Source organism: Gopherus evgoodei, chromosome 2 (assembly GCF_007399415.2).
Source record: "Gopherus evgoodei ecotype Sinaloan lineage chromosome 2, rGopEvg1_v1.p, whole genome shotgun sequence".
Lineage (NCBI taxonomy): Eukaryota > Metazoa > Chordata > Testudines > Testudinidae > Gopherus > Gopherus evgoodei.
In genome coordinates this window covers 35,902,922-35,922,020 of record NC_044323.1, presented here as the reverse complement: position 1 = coordinate 35,922,020, position 19,099 = coordinate 35,902,922, and the positions used below count along the sequence as shown (strand labels likewise).

The 19,099-nt window shown below is 42.7% G+C and overlaps 1 protein-coding gene across 3 annotated transcripts in view; it reads left to right on the top strand.

The window, feature by feature from the left end:
- The window catches only part of ARMC3 (armadillo repeat containing 3), an 89,781-nt gene that overhangs the window by 16,726 nt on the left and 53,956 nt on the right, over positions 1-19,099 (top strand). For all 3 annotated transcript variants that reach the window (XM_030550375.1, XM_030550374.1, XM_030550373.1), the window contains 2 exons: positions 8,518-8,635; positions 13,183-13,308. In XM_030550375.1, coding sequence (XP_030406235.1) covers positions 8,518-8,635; positions 13,183-13,308 — 244 coding nt within the window. The remainder of the gene's footprint in view (positions 1-8,517; positions 8,636-13,182; positions 13,309-19,099) is intronic.

Here is a 19,099-nt window from a genome sequence, read left to right as displayed (position 1 = left end):
GAGAAGCAAATACACATTCCTTTGTCTAGAGCGGACCTGTTTACCAACTCCCCCAACATGCCTGGTTTAAGCACATTTTAATCACCATTCCAGCATATATCCATAATTTTAAATCTATACTATGTACATACATCGCACAAGAATATTAATGATCAATGAGTTAGTTTTCCAACGACATATTACATGACTGCTATTAGATGCAGATTGTGACATATGTGAATTGGGATACACTGAACCAGTCAATCCAGATGAAACTCATTACCTGATACCGGTGAACCCCTTGCCCTCTGATATTGGGATGCTCTTAGGGTCACATGGGTGCAGCGGACACTTTGCCCTGAGATGCCCTGCTAAGATCAGACCAGCTTCCAGGTCAGGAAACACCAACCCCGATAAAGGGGTCTGGGCTGGGCCAATCACTTCTTCGTGCCCTTTTGGATTGGCAGCAGTCTCGAATCCACCCTTGATGTATCTCTGACTGCCATTTTAGCTGCTACTCCCAATGAGCCCCGTGGTCTATCAGGAGACTCTGGTCAACAGTAGAGTTTCTCAGCTACATCATCTCCCCTGAAGGGTTGGCCAGGGACCCACACAAAGTGACAGTCACAATCAACTGGATGTTACCCCCAGGGACACCCAGGGGGGTGCAATCATTTTGCGTTTCACCAATTTCTATATGTGGTTCATCAAGGGTTTCTCAGGGATGGTGATCCCAATCACAGCCCCCTTTATAAGGGAGTGTGTTTTTCTTGCCCCCATAGGTGTAAGCAGAAATTCATCACAGCCCCTATTTTGGTTCACCCCAAACTGGGCTGGCCATTTCCAGTAGAAACAGGTGCCTTGAACTTTGGGCTGGGAGCAGACCTCTCCCAAATGGCAGCCTCAAATAGTCAGCTTCACCCTTGTGCTTTTTACTCATACAAGCCCATCCCAGCAGAGAAAAAATGATGACATCTCGATAAAGAGCTAGTGGGCATCAAAATAGCCTTTGAGGAATAGTGGCATCTTATGGAGGGTACCAGGTTCCCAATTTAAGTCCTCACTGAGCACAAAAATCTGAAATTCCTGAAGATGGCTCAGCACCTAAAGCAACAGGCCCACTGGATCCTTGTCTTCACATGATTTGACTTTGTGGTGACCTACCAACCCAGGACCAGGAATGGGAAGGCAAATGCATTATCCTGAAAAGGGGGAGTACTGTGAATCAGACCCAGAGACTCTATCCACAATTCTCAAACTGTCAAATTTCATCTCAGGTATCATGACTTGCTCTTCTCTGTACATTCCCTGGTGCACAACAGTCCCCTTGCAGTTCAGTTCTACTAAGCCCCAGACAGTGCCAATGCCCAGACTGCCTTGACATTCACTCTCCGTGATGGAATTCTGTATTCTGCATCTATGTTCCTGACAGGTGAACAAGACAGCAAGTCCGATGAATCTGACATGATGCTTCTCTGGCAGGTCACTTCAGGCTATTCAAGACCCAGGCCCTGGTGTCAAGAAGTTTCTGGTGGCTGGCCCTATGCGCTTTTGTTGAAACCTACGTCCGGTCCTATGCCCAGACCAATTCCCCCTATGCAAAACAGTTCAGTCTCCTTCATTCAAGATTCATCCAAAATTTAAGAAAAATATTGATAAGTTGGAGAGGGTTTCGAGAAGAACCATGAGAATGATTAAAGGATTAGAAAACATAGTGATAGATTCAAGGAGCTGAGTTTATTTAGCATAACAAAGAGAAGGTTATGGGGTGACTTGATTACAGATTGTAACCTAAATGGGAAACAAATATTTAATAATGGTTTCTTCAGTCTAGCAGACAAAGGTATAACATGATCCATGGCTGGAAGTACAAGCTTGATAAATTCAGACTGGAAATAAAGTGTACATTTTTGAAATAGTGAGAGTAATTAACCATTGGAACAATTTACCAAGAGTTGTGGTAGATTCTCCATCACTAGCAATTTTTAAATCAGGACTGAATTTTTTGAAATAAATATTTATTTATGGGTCAGACTCAATTAGCACAATTCTCCCTTCTGGCCTCAGAATCTAGAATTCTATATCTACCACTTCATCACCATAGCTAAATATTTGGGCCAAATTCATCCCTTTTATAGGCAGGCACAACTCTGGAAGTCAGTGGAGTTTCTCCAGCTTTCACCAGGGCTGAAAGTGGCCCTCCCTCTTCACTAGGTGGCTCATTAGAATGTTAACTGTAAACCACTCTTCTGTTCAAAGCCTAATGCCATTGCAGGGTCTGCAGCTGCCCATGACAATTTCAAGAAGCCATTCTGAAGTTTCAGGAAAAAGTGAGGTTATGGTTTATTCCAGTATTGTTTATATCTTTGCCTTCTAGCCTAACCATATGTTTATAGACACACACAACCTAAAGCTATAGAGAAGTCACTCAAAGCTATGTCTAATGCAGCTGTACAGGAATGTGGGAAGGGAGTAAGAATTCCCCCTTATGTAGCCTGCATCAGGGAAGCCCAAATCACAGCCACAGCTCCTGAGGGAGTGCAGAGGCTGTGGCACAGATGCATCCTCCAGGCACATCTAGGTAGAAAGGGACAAGGAGTATTATTTTAGGTTTTTATTAATTTCCTTTCAAGTTAAAATAAAAAGTGCTCAGACAAACTTTTAGCACCTGCCCAATTATTTAAAATTACAAAACCAAAATCCAAGAAAAATCAAGATTGGATGTTTTCCTAAAAGATAGCTGTAGGAATTATTTCGGGTTAGTTCCATGGCCTGTGTTATACAGGAGATCAGAATAGATAATCACAGTGGTCCCTTCTGGCCTTAGACTCGATCAGTAGTTTACATTTACAGTATATAGAGCCCTTTACTCTACAGGGTTCCAAACCTTTACAAGCTGAAATATAAATGTAGAAGTTAGGGAGACCAGATGTCCTGATTTTATAGGGACAGTCCCAATATTTAGGGCTTTTTCTTATATAGGCACCTATTACTGTCCTCCCCCCCTCCCCACTCCCTGCCCCGATTTTTCCCTTGCTTTCTAGTCACCTTAGTAGAAGTAGAAATGAGAGATATGACATTAATCTGTTAAATCTCCACTGCATCAAAGGGCCCTGATCCAGCAGTTGGAAAGGGGTGGGGTGGGACAGGATTGTCTGACTCTCAGAATGGTTATATCCTGTGTTTACCATTTAGCTCTTCTCTATAGAGGTTTCCTATGTCCCAGCACAAAGAGATTTTTTTGGCTGGGATGGGGAGGAGTGAAGGTGTGGCAAGAGATCCTCAACTGTCCAGTGACCATTTGTCAGGCAGGTAGGGTGAACCAACTGCATGGGCCGTTGCAGCTGTGAGGCTGTTGTAGAGGCCATGGAGTGGCTGTATTGCTGCTCTACAGCCTAGGGAAAAGATTCCTGTATAGATCCCCAGCACACTGACCTGCCATTTGGGCTGCACACTGGGGTCAGAATTTGGCTCACTATGCTCATACCTCATAGAGCTGTTGTGAGGATTAATGAATTGCACTACTTCCCATGCCTGCTGCTGATCACAGCATGAACTATATGGGGGTTGCTGGGCCATTTTGTCAAGCCAGCTGACCACACTGCTTGATGATCAAGAGCACAGATAGGTGCCTTTGCCAAGCAATCCCCTCACAGCATTCAAAGGAGTTCTAGGGGGCCAGTCCTGCAAACTTTTACTCATGTGAGTTGCCCCATTGAAGCCAATGGAATTAATGACATGGTAAGGACTAGTTCTTTGAGGAGGAGTTTGCTGGATTGGGTCCTAGGAGCATATTTTGCCTTATTTCTGCACATGTACACTGAGGAGAGGGGACAAAAAGCTTCCTGTGCCCTCATCTGCCCTCTTTTAGCACATCCTGCAGTTCAGGGCAAGATCTGAGTGATCTACCTGGACCTAAGTGATATCCTTGGCTGATGAGCTATGTATATACATTCGGTGACCTCAGTATTCAGGATTATTTAGCAATATGGACCTCTGATGTATTAGTAGTATAAAAAGGCATGAAAGACTAGTATAGCAACACAAATAGTAAATGGTTTAAGGTGTGTAATTATATGGTATAAATATTGTGACAGGTTGGATCACAGAAACCCCCTTGGGGCTGCCAACTGATGTGCCAAGACTACTTCTTCCCTGCTTTCCCTGCTAGCTTGGGACTCAAGCACCCTGTCTTGTTGAGCCAGACATGCCAGACTGCTCCAGCACAGACCCAGGGTCTGAACCACATGCCCCAAAGCTCCAGACTTAACTGAAAGCAACTTAAGAAGTGTTCCTGTCTTTAACACCCAACTCCCAATGGGGTCCAAACCCCAAATAAATCCATTTTACCCTGTATAAAGCTTATACAGGGTAAACTAATAAACAGTTCACCCTCTATAACACTGATAGAGAGATATGCACAGCTGTTTCCCCCCCCCTAGGTATTAATACATACTCTAGGTTAATTAATAAGTAAAAAGTGATTTTATTAAATACAGAAAGTAGGATTTAAGTGTTTTCAAGTAGTAACAGACAAAATAAAATAGAATGTGCAACTCTGTGTCTAATACAGTAAGCAAACTGAATATAGATAAAACCTCAGCCTCAGAGGTGTTCCAGTAAGCTTCCTTTTACAGACTAGCCTCCTTCTAATCTGGCTCCAGCAATCACTCACACCCCTTGCGGTTACTGTCCTTTGTTCCAGTTTCTCTGAGGTATCCTGGGGGATGGAGCTAGCTGAAGACAAAATGGAGGGGTCTTCCAGGGGTTTAAATGGACTTTCTCTTGTGGGTGGAGACCCCCTCCTCTCTCCTATGCAAAGTCCAGCTCCAGGATGGAGTTTTGGAGTCACATGGGCAAGTCACATGTCCATGTGTGACTCAGATTTTGCAGGCAGCAGCCATTGTTTACATGCTACCTTGAACGTCAGGTAGACTTCTTATGTGGATTGGAGCCTTCCAAGATTCATTGTCCTTTAAGTGTTTCTTGATTGGGCACTTAATTTGCACATTCCTTTCTCAAGAAGCTGACCAAATGCTTTACTAAGGCTACTTAGAAATCAAGCAAGTACACACCCAATATTCATAACTTCGAATACAACAATGACATATGCAGACAAATAGGATGAATATATTCAGTAGACCATAACCTTTATATGTTACATGGCATATGCAGCTGTCATAAACAGATAGCTAAGGGTTAACGTCTCTTTCACCTGGAAAGAAGTATCTGAAGCACCTGTCCAGAGGACGAATCAGGAAACAGGATTTTTTCAACTCTGGGTGGAGGGAACTTTGTGTGTGAGTCCTTTGTTCTTGGTCTTCTGCCTGTATGCTCTCTCGGCTATGAGAAGTGATTTCTGTTTCCTACTTTCTAATCTTCTGTTTCCAAGTTGCGAGTACAAAAGATCAGATAGTGATTTATATGTTTTTTTGTATTTACATGTCTATAGTTGCTGGAGTGCTTTGAATTGTATTCTTTTTGAAGAAGGCTGTTTATTCATATTTCTTTTAAGCAATTGACCCTGTATGTGTCACCTTAATACAGAGAGACCATTTTTATGTATTTTTCTTTCTTTTTATATAAAGCTTTCTTTTTAAGACCTGTTGGAGTTTTTCTTTAGTGGGGAACTCCAGGGAATTGAGTCTGTACTCACCAGGGAATTGGTGGGAGGAAGAAGTCAGGGGGAAATCTGTGTGTGTTAGATTTACTAGCCTGACTTTGCATTCCTTCTGGGTGAGGGGGGAAGAGAGATTAGGTCTTGGTAGTTTTGTTCTCCAGGACTGGGAACGGGGAGGGTGGAGTCCCTCTGTTTAGATTCACGGAGCTTGCTTCTGTGTCTCTCTCCAGGCACACCTGGAGGGGGGAAGGGAAAAGGTTTATTTCCCTTTGTTGTGAGACTCAAGGGAGTTGGGTCTTGGGGTCCCCAGGGAAGGTTTGGGGGGGACCAGAGTGCCCCAAAACACTCTAATTTTTTTGGTGATGGCAGCTTTACCAGGTCCAAGCTGGTAACTAAGCTTGGAGGTTTTTCATGCTAAACCCCATATTTTGGACGCTAAGGTCCAAATCTGGGACTAGGTTTATGACAGTAGCATAAAACATATTCCAGTTATATCATATATACATTCATAAGCATATTTCCGTGAAGCCTTATGGGGTGCAACGTCACACACAACGTCACAAATATATTTAATAGTATACTAATACTAACACAACATATAACGTATATTAGATATGCAATTATTTGTGTTTTAAATGCTTTAATTTACTAAATTTTAAATAAAAATACATATGAGCATTATATGTATGAGAATTACAGAACCAGTTTCTCCTCCCTTGGTTTTCACACCTCAACTGCTAGAACAGGGCCTCATCCTCCCTTATTGAACTACCTCATTATCTCTAGCTTGCCTGCATATATATACCTGCCCCTGGAAATTTCCACTACATGCATCTGACGAAGTGGGCATTCACCCACGAAAGCTCATGCTCCAAAAAGTCTGTTAGTCTATAAGGTGCCACAGGACTCTTTGCTGCTTTTACAGATCCAGACTAACACGGCTACCCTTCTGATATATGAGCATTAGAAAATCTTCCTGACTTTAGCAGTCTGCCATATATTAGTCCCTTTAACACAGATGCTCTGGCACAGTCATTGAATGTGGTATGACTGGGACAGAAGACTGTTTTCCCAAAGTCACAAAAGTTGTATTTTAAAGCCAAAAAAAAGCTTATTTTTTGTTCATGGTTGAATTTTAAAGTCTTCAGAAATGCTGCAGTCTAAATAAAGAACAAAAGACCTTTTAAGAAATTGCCCTTTCTCAAGCTATGTCAGTTTCAAAGAGTCTATTAAGAGGGTCAGAGCAGCTGGATTTGAGGGAAGGTTTCTTTCTGTATGAGAGAGGTCAGAAATGGAAATGAACACTTGTACCACTTCCAGCTGTCTGAACAGAGATCGTGTTAGGGTACTGCTCCAACTAGCATAAGATCATGCAGAGCAGGTGTTTAACAAAGGATCTTGGGAGAAGATAGACTGATCCTTCCTGTGCTATTTTTAAAAAACTACCGCAATGTAGCAGTGTAGCAGAATGTGCACCAGGGCAAAATCCTATTCCTCATGCACCATGTGAGTACATGGGCTCCTTACAAGGGTGTGCTCTTTAGAGAGTTCTCCCCACATGCTGCTCAGTGGCTGCTATTGCAGCATTAGAGTTACAGAAACCTCTCAGAATATTTTCACCTCTTCTGCATGATGAAATCATATAGTTACTGCTGTCTTCAGGACTTTCTGGATATACAAGGAAGTGTGAAGATTTTCCCAGAGTTATCACATATGATGTAGTCCTGGTCTCATTTAAGTCAATGACTTCAGTGGTGTGTCAGTTGACTTCAGTAGAGCCAGGATTTCACCCATTTTATCAGATGGGTATTTGCAAAACGCACTGACTGTTATTGCAACCGCATGTAATATCTTTGGGGATCACATTGTACTAAGGTTATGTATCATTGTGGGCCAGGGATTGTATACAATTCCAGAGGGGAGAGTTATCACAGCTCTTGTAGGAGTCAAAAACAGTGGGGAGTTATTAAGGTGAATCACTCAGGTTGTAAACATCTCCAGGGAGGTACCCCCCGCTCAAAGAGACTTGCATGGACTAGTTCAAACACGGCGTTTCAGAGACCAATAGAAAAAGGGCTTTTGATATAAAAAGGCTGGATTTGAACTTACTCAGGACCTTCTTTCTGATCCAGCAAATGGATAGAACCCTTTGTCCAATGGAGGCCCCAGTCCTTAGGGGAGGGTTGGAAAGACTGTGGCCTAGTAGAGCCCAGTAAATCTGATGGGTGACTCCTGGTATGTTTAGTGGGTTTAAAGCTGATTATTGTTTTTACTATGTTTTCGATGTAATCCTTTTACCTTAAGAATAAGTGTGCTTGCTTAGAAAGAGCTTTTTGGCAACTTGTAACTGCTGGCGATATACTGTTCATAATCCTTGGAGAGAAAGCAAAACACGGGTGCTGCTGGCCTTTAGGCAGAATGGCTTGCTCCCCAGAGATCTGAGATCTGGCTGGGTAGGATATAGATGCAGGAGGTGTGGGGATATAGGTGCAGCTATCCTGAAACTGTGATACTCACTCACTCTGCTCAGCTCTGAAGGAGGTTAGTGGTTTTTGATTTGACAACAATCTAGGATCTCTGCTTTTGAAACTATTGCTGGTAAGTACTTTAATAAAACTTTGCATGTGTCATCTGTATAAGTTTCACCAAATTTATAATTTTGTGTTAAGTCAGCAATTTTAAAGGTGAATTTTGCCCTCTTATCTTTCAGCAGAAACTCAAGCTGTTATTAGGAAAGATGAAAAAGTAATGTCCTTGAATCCTATTGAAAACCCATTTTAACATATCTAACCGGCCTATAAATCTTAGACTGAATTAAGTCTGATTTTAAAATTATATATATATATATAGTGGGCTGCTGCATTGAACAATAAGGCTTAGTACAACTCAGAAAATTCTCTTCTCTTTTGTGTTTGTAGTTTGATCCTTTATCGATTGAAAGCAAAAAAGCAGCAACAGTGGTGCTAATGCTTAATTCTCCAGAAGAGGAAGTTTTGGCTAAAGCATGTGATGCTATATATAAATTTGCATCAAAAGGTTTGTCTTTTCGTGATCAGTCTCTCTCCACATTTCCTAAGTTTCCTGGACTAGTTGTCTGGCATTTTTATAGTTTCCATACTCTAACTATCCTGCTTGACAGTAGATGTTCCTCTTGGAATTTTGTAGAATATTTATCATGTATTATTTACAGTTATAAGGAAGTCCTATGTTCTGCATTAAGTTAATTTTTTGCATCTTTTAATAATAAAACTTACCTTGAATGTAGGATAGTCTAAATCTGTTTTATCTTGAGCATGAGATTGTGGTATCTTGCATATTACAATTTGCTATGCGGTACATAATTTAAATTGGAGAAATAGTTATTTCAAGCTTTTTGCATCTCTGGGGATTTGTTTGTTTCCTTCTTTTTGTATTTTGCATTTAATCCTTCTTTTCTTTTCTTTTCTTTCCTTTTCTTTTCTTTTTCAAGAACAGTTCTTCCATTGTAGAAGATCCTCATGAGAACCATCAGCCTCAATCATTATTACATGTTCGGGAATCAAACAAGTGTCTAGTATTCCAAATTCCCTAAATTTTCTTGTTTAAATTAGATATAATCAAGGCACTATGTGTGTGGCACATCAAACATAACATGGGCAGGGCCATGTTTTTGTTCTGGGTTTTTACAGAACCTAAAAATGGCCTAACAAAATGGGGTCCTGGTTTTTAACTGGGGCTCCTGGTCTTATGGTAACAATAAAAATAATAATTAATAAAGGAACCCACTGTTATGTGGCCCTGCCTTTCCCAAATTCTCTCCCACTCCCTCCACTCCACCTAGTCTAGTCTAATTAGTGTACTGTAGTGGCATCTTTGGTTTAATTTATTTTTATATGATATTCCATCTATTTTATGTTGCCCTAAATTGTAAGGTTTCTGTGTGCTGCAGATTTTTGTATTGACAGAAATTGATGACATTGTTAAAGTTGGTAGAGAAAACCTGAAGCTTTTGACTGCTGGCTAGGGAGCATTTGGGGTTTCTGGAATCCTGGAAGGTATGCAGTCTGGGCTTGGTAAACAATATGCAGTTGAGGCTTTAGGTTCTGAGGAGAAGATGCAGCAATATTTTGGGCAGGGTAGAGATTACTGTAAATTTGAGGAGAGAGGGTTGAATTCCTTGTTTCCAACCTCAACGGCCCTTGACAGCTATCCCTTTGCTCACCGCAACAATACTGTATCTGCCATCATGTCCAAAAATGACAAACATATTAGTTTGTTGTTTCTGCTAAATTAATAACCTATTAAATAGTTAATGTGAATATTCTGCTGACGCCGCAGTGGGCTAGCGTACTTTTGCAATCAGCCCTGAATAGGGGTGTGTCTACACTGCAGTTGGAGATGTCATTACGGTTCAGGTAGGCATATTTGTGTGAGCGTTAATCTATCCAGCACAGCTAAAAATAGCAGTGAAGATGCAGCATAGGCTGTACAAGCCCACCTAGAAACCTAGGTACATGCTCACTTTTCTAGCCCACATCATGGTCCATGACATTGCATGTGCACTGTTTTAGCTGCACTAGCTAGATTAAAGCTAGTGCACGTATGCTTACCGGAGCTGCAGTCAGACCCCCGATAGCAGTGGAGACATATTCTAGGTAGTGGGACTTGTCTTCACTGCAGAGTTAACTCAGGTAATAACTTCAGTCCAATCCACACACAAAAAATGGTTCACTGGTGCCATTAATTTGAGTTGGCTAGAGGGAGTATAGGCTAAAACCTGAGTAAGCGCAGTTCACCAGCTGCTAACATGACAACTCTGCAGTGTGGACACAGGCTAGCTCCACAAGTGCTGCTCGTCCTCTAGTGCCATCCCATAGTCCTGTCCCCCTGCCCCATGTGCCCTGAAGGGACAGACAAGTTCTTCCACAATTCGCTGGGAAATAATTGATGGAGCATCTCAGCTTACTCCAGTGCTAAGAACCACAGGCTGTGCTCCCAGTAGTCTTAGCACCACACATGAGTGAGTACAGCAGCAGTGCAGACACAGCAGCTTGAGTGTTACTTCACAGTGTGGCTGCTCTCACTTGAATTAGGCTAACTTGAGATGAGTAACTTGAGTGCTGATAACAGGAGTTACTCCTTGAGTGAAGACATACCCCTGGTGTGTGGTGGGGCTGCCCCAAGAACAATTCCTTCTCTGCTCCCACTTGCTTGCAGTAGAGTAAGTTATTTCATGCCTTTTAATGGAGCAGCTGTCTCCTCATTGTGTGCCTGGTCAGCTACTCTGGACAACACACAGTAGGGACAGAGCACTCTCCCCTCCCTCCCTGCCCATCTCCTCTAAGGCCACGTCCAGACTAGGTATTAAAATAGATTTTAGATACGCAACTTCAGCTACGGGAATAACGTAGCTGAAGTCGAATTTCTAAAATCGAGGTACTCACCCGTCTGGACGGCGCGGCATCGATGTCCGCGGCTCTCCGTGTCGATTCCGGAACTCCGTTCGGGTTGATGGAGTTCTGGAATCGATGTAAGCGCGCTTGGGGATCGATACATCGCGTCCAGACTAGACGCGATATATCGATCCCCGAGCAATCGATTTTAACCCGCCGATGCCGCAGGTTAGTCTGGACGTGGGCTAAGTGGGGATGGTTAGATAAGCAGTCCCTACACTGTCCCCTGTGGCCAGAGGCATAATCTAAGCAAGGCTACAAAGAGGAGAAAGGGCGGGCTTTACTCCCCTCCTCTTCTGTGCAGCCAACTAAGGGCTGTGACAGTCTACCTCAGAGCTGTTGTTTTAGTTTGTCTGCAGACACAGGCAAATGCCAGTACATCTGTTTCCATTTGATTCACATTTGACAACCATTTTTAAATGAAGGTTTGAATTCTCAGTTTCAATTAGGAAGCAATTAATGTGGTTATTTATTTGTATTATACCACAGGCCTGCATATTGTACAAGAATTTGACTCCCCAGGTTACTTTCACCTTCTCTGCAGCTAACTTTCCCAGGGCCATGTTCCCTGATGGTGCCCACTCCCATCTCAGACGCTTTGATACTTTTATTCTGCCATGCAAAACTACCCAATGGCTCATTCTGTTTGTGGCTTTTCCAGAAATGGATTTGTTAAGCTTGCCCAGCGCTTCCCATTATAAGACTTGGTTTTCAGTTTTTATAACTTTGCCAGACTTTAACCACTTGGGCTGAACTTTTCCATGCTAGATGTCTGTCTCAGGCTGAATCTTATTTTTGCTGGAACTTTCCAAAAGGCATTTCCACGAGCTATATTAAGAGAAAATATATTGTTTTGACTAATTAACATACTGATTGTATAGTTTTTTGGTGAAGTTGTAGCACCTTGCTGTTTTGGAACAAGGACTTGAAATTTGATTAAGGGAAGTGAGTTTGCTCTAATGTCAGGAATTTGTTATTTCTGTGAAAAATCACCCAAATTCGACAAGATATGAATGAGCCTTGAAAAACCTCAGTTTGCACATGCCCAGTCGAGATATTATACAACTTGTCTGCTGAATTGTAAAATGATTCTTTGTATTGAGCAAGCCCATCTGTGCATGGCTCTTCTGTGTGATTGGACTGTGCATGTTCCATCCCCCCAGAGTGACTGAGTATATTGCCTTTGGAGGCTGCAGGGACTGAGCAGTACTCTCCATACAAATTGCTATCAGCAGATGGGGTCATGGCAATCACTACTGTGCAGAGGACGTCATTTTGCTCCACATAGTATGACCTTGCACGTACGGGGCTTGCACAGTCATGATGTATGGAGGACACCATTTTGCTTTACAAAATGTGGTCCTCTGCACAATGTGAGTTCATATGTATGGAGTGTGTATGGTCATACTGTACAGAGAACGTCAGTTTGCTCTTCAAAATGGTGTCCTCCATGCTGTCTGGGGTTCCAGCAGGAAAAACTTCATTAAAGTGGGGTCATGCCAGCAAAACTTTGGGAACCCCTGGGTTAATAACATGGATCTTGCTTGTTCCTTGCTCTTTTGTTAGGTTGGTGTTGGTGGTATCCCTTCAGCCTAGTGCACCTTGGATCAACACCCCATTGAGATGCATAGGGCAGTGCACAACTTTCAGAGCTGTTGTTTCAGGCTCTCTGAAGACAAGCAGTTACACTTGGTTCATGTTTTCAAACTTTTCTTCACAATCATATGAGCTAGAAACTTACTTTATATTTTCATAAGGAGTCTGAGGTGATCATATGACTCCAAGAGCTGAGGTCTTAGACCTGGGCCTTTAGTGCCTATGCTTTAATCCAGACCTGGATGTGACATCACATCTATGTGAACCATACATTTTTTTATTTACATGTGGTCTATTATGTTTAATACTGCAGTGTTTAGGGCTATAATTCCATCAAAGAATTTTAATGACAGTGTTATGTTAGACTGCTTTATTTTAGATCATTTTGGTACTATTTGAAATATATTCTGTAATCCAATAAAGACATTGATATCAATAATACCTTATATTTATATATATATGTATATTGCATTAGTATTAATTGCTTTTTGTTGCATTCTGGTCTAAGGTATTTTCAATAATTCATATAGGAATTTAAACCTAATTACTGTTTAGGTGATGAAAACAAAGTGACCCTCCTTAGTCTTGGAGCTGTGGAGCCTTTATTTAAACTAGTCTCACATGAAGACCCACTTGTGCGCAGAAATGCCATCATGGTATTTGGGATCATGGCTTCTAACAGTAAGAGTCCTCAGTTTTTAATTTTTGTCATTAAATTGCATTTTGTAGAAATACAGTTGATGCAGATATAGATGGCGTGAAAGGAAACTGGGATACAAATTAAAACATCCTACTAACGTTTGTTTCTTTGCTAATATGAAAAATACCTACACTAAAAAAAAAGCCACAAAGGACCAAATTTATCTCTGGTCTAACTCAATTGCCTGTGATATAGTTAGACCAGAAATGCATTTCAACCCAAATAACTTAATACTGATGTGATAATTAGGTCTAAATTCCAATGGCTAGCTACTGGAATTCTAGCATGTCTAAAAAGGCTTGATAACTTCCCTTTTATAGAAAGTAGAAGAAAAAGAATTAGCTACTGCTTACCATCCCCAGCAAAAGCTATGGTTAAATAAGTTATCTAAGAAAATGAAGAAGATATAAGTAAATAGTATTTTTACAGTCCCTTATAAGTTTTCATCCTGCTAGTATCACAGACAATGTCACTTTGTTGTAAGTAGAATGACCAGACAGCAAATGTGAAAAATCGGGATGGGGTGGAGGGTTTAGGAGCCTGTATAAAAAGAAAAGACCCCAGAATCAGCACCTATAAAATTGGGACATCCGGTCACCCTATTTGTAAGTAACCTGACCAACTTTGTTTCCTGTCATGCCCTATTTAAATCTTTTCACTGTCTGCCCTCTGCTTTCCATACCAAGTTCTAGCTTCTGGTTCTGACATTCAAGGTACTGCACAGCTCCCCACCTGCTTACATTTCTGCTCTGGTTTCTTCCTACTCTTCCTCTTGGCTCTTTTGCTCCGTAGCAAGCTTCTTTCTCACTGACTCCCATTGGAAGCTGTTCCCCTTTTCATCATCATGCCTTCTTCCATACTGCCCCTTATTTTTGGAACACATTCCCATTTCTGGTGCACCAACAATTGCCTTAAGGCTGGGTCTGAAGAATCTGCCCCTGTAAACATCTAGGTCCTTTCCCTTTATGGAGGTTCGCCTCTAACTGTTTCTCCTCCAGTACAAACATGAACACTGTGACATGTTGATAGGCTGCAACACAGCATCATAATATTATGGTATTGACTGTCTCAAAGAGTAAGTGTCTCAAGTCAGCTCTTGAATCTGTGTCTCCTGTTGGCTGTGTTTATGCTAAGCAAAAGGTCAACAATAATGTCTTTTAAAAGTCTCTCTCAAAATGTCTTTGTCATAGTTTTTACAGAACCCACAAAAATTACATTTTTTGAGAATCACATATGGAATTTGCTATGTGTGCTCTGTCATCAGGAAATTAGAAAATGATTACTTTGAAAAACAAATTCTTCAAAGATTATTTTAGGGCAATAAAAAAATCCTTAATCCTTGCCAAACAACAAATTGTTGTTTATTCCAAAGGTTAGGTTTGGGTGTCTGCTGCCTAAATCTTTGCAATAACTAGTAAGTTGAATAACTTGTCAGAAGCAAGTATTCTTTGATCAGTGTGCCTGTGGATGCTCCACATTAAGTATGCATGTACCCCTGCACCTTTGATTGGAGATTTTTGATAGCAGTGCCTGATTGGCCTGCTCATGCACCCTACACATCCTCTTGCCCTGTACTGAGGCTGTATCGTACTCCTGATGGAATTCTGCGCAAAAAAAAATTCTGCACACCATATTTTAAAATTCTGCTTATTTTATTTGTCACTAATAAATGTGCAGGCTCCAGCATGGCAGTGGGGAACACAGGCCACTGGCTGCATGGAGGTGGGAGATCACACTGCAGCCCTCCTCAAAATATGGAATTGGCGGTGAGGCTGCACCCAATCCTGACACAGTGCAAGGGCCAGGCCTGTCCCAGAAACACCCCAGTTTCCTGCCCCTCCACATCAGGTGCACCAAGATAGCAAGTGAGAGGGACAGAATCTTGCATGCACACCCAGCTCTGGCCCCTGATCCAGGTGTGGGACAAGCAGGCTCAGCTCAGCAGGATTCAAGTGTGGAGGGGCTTAGTGTGGGGAGATCCAGGTGTGGGGTGAGAGGATTCTGTATGGGACACTTTGGGTGCAGGCAGCCAGTGGGGGGCGGGGTTCTTGGTAAATGAGGGAAGGGCTCAGAGGGGATCTGGATGCAAGGGGGTGGGGCTTGGCAGGGTGGGGATTAGGGGTGTGGAGGGGTGAGCTCAGCACTGGGGCTTAGGTATGGCAGGTCCGGGTGCTTAGGGGTTGGGTGGACAGAGGAACAGCTCCTCGTACAGTTACCCTGCCCATGGTGGCTGAGGAGCAATGCGGGCAGTAAGCAGGGGGATATGCAGAGCTTCCTGCAGCTGGAGGAGGTTTCTGGAGGTAGGTCTGACCTAGTCCCGGACATTTCTTGCAGGGGAAAAGGAGCTAAGCCTGGCGCAGGGTAGGAGCCAGTGGCTGGAGCATCTCCAGGCCCACTTCCTCCCCTCTCACCCTCTGCAGTGATTTATCTCTCCACTGGCTGCTCTGGGTGCCCAAAATGACATGCCCACACTGCTGGGGAGGAGTGTGTGACCGCTGTTGCGGTTTCCCTTTGCTTCCCCATCAGAAAGTCATTTTCTGCAGGAAGCAAGGATGCCTGTGGACAACATGAATTCTGCGTGTGCGCATAGTATAGGGATTCATGGATTAACTGCCCTCAGTTCTTCTCCACTATCTTCGGCCAGAAATGGAGTCTAGCATGTGTCAGTTTATTGTGCACCTCTTCCATCCTGTATTAGTGTTTTAGCTTCTACAATTAGTCCCTATAATAGCAGGTTTAGTAGCTTACAGTTGTAGGAACATTTGATCTCCCTTGTTCTTTTCTTCAAAAAATTTGTTTTTTTCTTTTTCCTCTATGGAGAGGCTTGAACAAATTTTCTCCTTTCAGGGATATCAGGCTCCCCAGACTTTTGAAAGGTGCCTTTCTTGTCAAGAAGCAATTCCTTTTAGTGACAGGCACTCCCAATGCATTCGTTGTTTGGAAGACTCTCACGTTCCCAGCAAGTGTAAGATCTGCTCTTCTTTTAAAGGAAGATCCCAGAAGAACAGGGAAATAAAGTATAGGCTGTTAAAGATGGAGCAAGCCTGGATACTGGCTGCTGAACAAGGGGCAGAGAACCCCCGAGTACAGGGATCCTCCGCTTCTGTCAGTTCCCGTCATCAAGATCATGGTCACCAAGAGCTTCCAAGGGGAAGAAGGCATCAAACCTGCAGTCTCCAACACTCTTTATGAGAGAGGTGCCTATAACTGTGACACTGAGAGCTTCCTACTCAAAGTATAAGGAAGGGAGAACAGGAGCAGAACAGAGTTCCTCATCAAAGAAGATCTGGTCATTGGAAACCTCAGACCCCCAGAGGAGTGCTAGTGAGGCTCTGAGTACTTCAGGTACCATGAAGAATTCTAAGAATTCAACTAAGTTCCATTCCTCAGGAGTAAAGGGCTCAGTACCGAAGATTATTACCAAGAGACTGGCTTCAATGGAATCCTCAACCCCCTTGGTACAGATGTCAGTGCCTCGCACAACAGCTTCTACAACATCATTGGGGTTGGTATTGAGTTCTGTTGTGCTGCCAGTACTGCAGGAATTCCAGTACCCGAAAAACCATTTGGTACTGAATGAACTCAAATCTCCACTCCTTGCAACCTCTGGACATCTCTCGGTAGCAAGGTTGACTGGGTCATGGCCTGCTCATGTTTCCATGAGATCTACCTCTTCTTCATCTTCCACTACCCATGAGGAGAGGATGTCACCACAGATACAATATATAGAGAAGCATTCTGACTCAGATTCTGAACTTACTGTTCGAGGCTCTCCGATGTAGTCCAGGAGAAGTTATTCTCTGTTACAGATGTAACAAAGGCAGGACACCAGACCCCTGCCTTCCAACATTTGGGATGACCAGTGTTGGATACCTCCCCCCATGCCTTATGGTCTTCCTTATTTGCCTTACTGGGATCCCCTTGCAATTTTGAGGGACCTAAACTCAGTTTCACAGGGAACACAGAAGACTTTTTCCTGGTACCATCCATTCCTCCTCCCCATTCTGAGCCCAGGGATACCTTTGAGGAGCAAGAGGCAAGGGCAGACAAGGAGGTTACCCCCTATCATCAGCAAATGAGGCAGTAATGCCACCACCACCACCATTAGCTGATGAGACAATCCCAGGACCTGATGAAGTAGGTTACTGACACTCTGAAAATTCCCCTGGAAGAAGTCCTGGATTCCCATCACAAGCTTCTGAACATATCACACACCTCTATCTCAGCATGGGTGGTATGCCAATTAATGAAGCACTCTTTGAGCCAGCCAGGTTCATCTGGCAAATTACAGCAATGCCTCCCTCCCTATGCAAGAGGGCTGATAAAAATATATTATGTCTCAGCCAGAGATTCTGAGTTTTTATTTTCTTATCCAGCACCAAATTATTTAGTCATGAATCCAGTCAATGAAAGGGGAAGGCAACATACCCAAAAACCTACCCCTTATGATAAGGACCAGAAATGTTCAGTTTAGGATAGCTAACCACCAGGCGCTGATGTCAAAATATGTCTATCTGAACTACAGAAGCTTAATGCTTCTATTGACCATTTACCACAGGAACATCAAGAACAGTTCAGAGCCATAATAAAGGAGGGTCAGCTTAGCAAAAACTTCACTGAAGTCTTCACTCAATGTGACGGATACTGCAGCCAGGTCTATTTCCACCTCCATAGCAATGGTGTGAGCTTCCTGGCTTCAGTTGTCTGAGTTTCCACAGGAGGTTCAATCGACCATTGAAGATTTATCTTTTGATGGCCACAAGCTTTTTGAAGACTTCACGAATGACTCGCTTCATATCCTAAAGGATTCTGGAGCAGCTTGCAAATGAGAGAACATTTAGCAGGTCTCAGCACAAATATCTTGCCCTGCTCAATTTTTCGCCTTCTGTAGGCCACCAATACCACTGGTAAGAGGTTGAGATTTTCAAAGAAAAAGCCTAGAACTACCTTTACTGCTTCATGCCAACCTTCAACATTGTCCAAACACCAGTTTAGATGGTTTGGCTGAGAGTCCAAACCACCCAATGACCAGGTTTTTTCAGCTGCATGATACAACCCCCTTCCTCAATTCGGACACTTCCTCTGTCTTTTTCAGGAAGCATGAGGGACTGTAATGTCAGACAAATGTATATTGGAGGCCATTACTTTGGTTTATACTATCCAAATTATCTCCATCCTGCCCTTCCAACCCCCGGCCCTCTTCAGGGACCCTCTCACTATCAATTGCTGAGACAGAAGATCTCATTGCTTCTAGGAGCCATACAATCAGTCCCACCTCAATACAGAAGAAAAGGATTCTATTCAAGATATTTTCTGATACTCAAGAATAATGGGGGTTGGAGACCATTATTAGATATCAGACAATTGAACAAGCATATTGACATCTTAAATTCAGTATGGCTTCCCTAACAGCTATAATTCCCTCCCTGGAATTAGGGAATTGGTTTGCGATCCTTGATCTCAAAGATGCCTATTTTCAAATAGAGTTTCACCCCTCTCACAAAAGATTTCTTCATTTCACATTCAATCACAATCATTACCAGTACTATGTCCTACCCTTTGGCTTGTCATCTGCCCCAGGAGCTTTCTTAAAAATCATGGTGGTCATACCATGTTGTTCAGGAATAACTGTTTTTCCCTACCTCAAAACTGGCTCCTCAAGGGTCAATCATATCAGAGGTTTGGTCAGCAGCTCAAACAACAACTTCACTATTCCAAAGTCTAGGTCTGCATATAAATCTTGAGAAATCAATATTGACACTTACACAACAA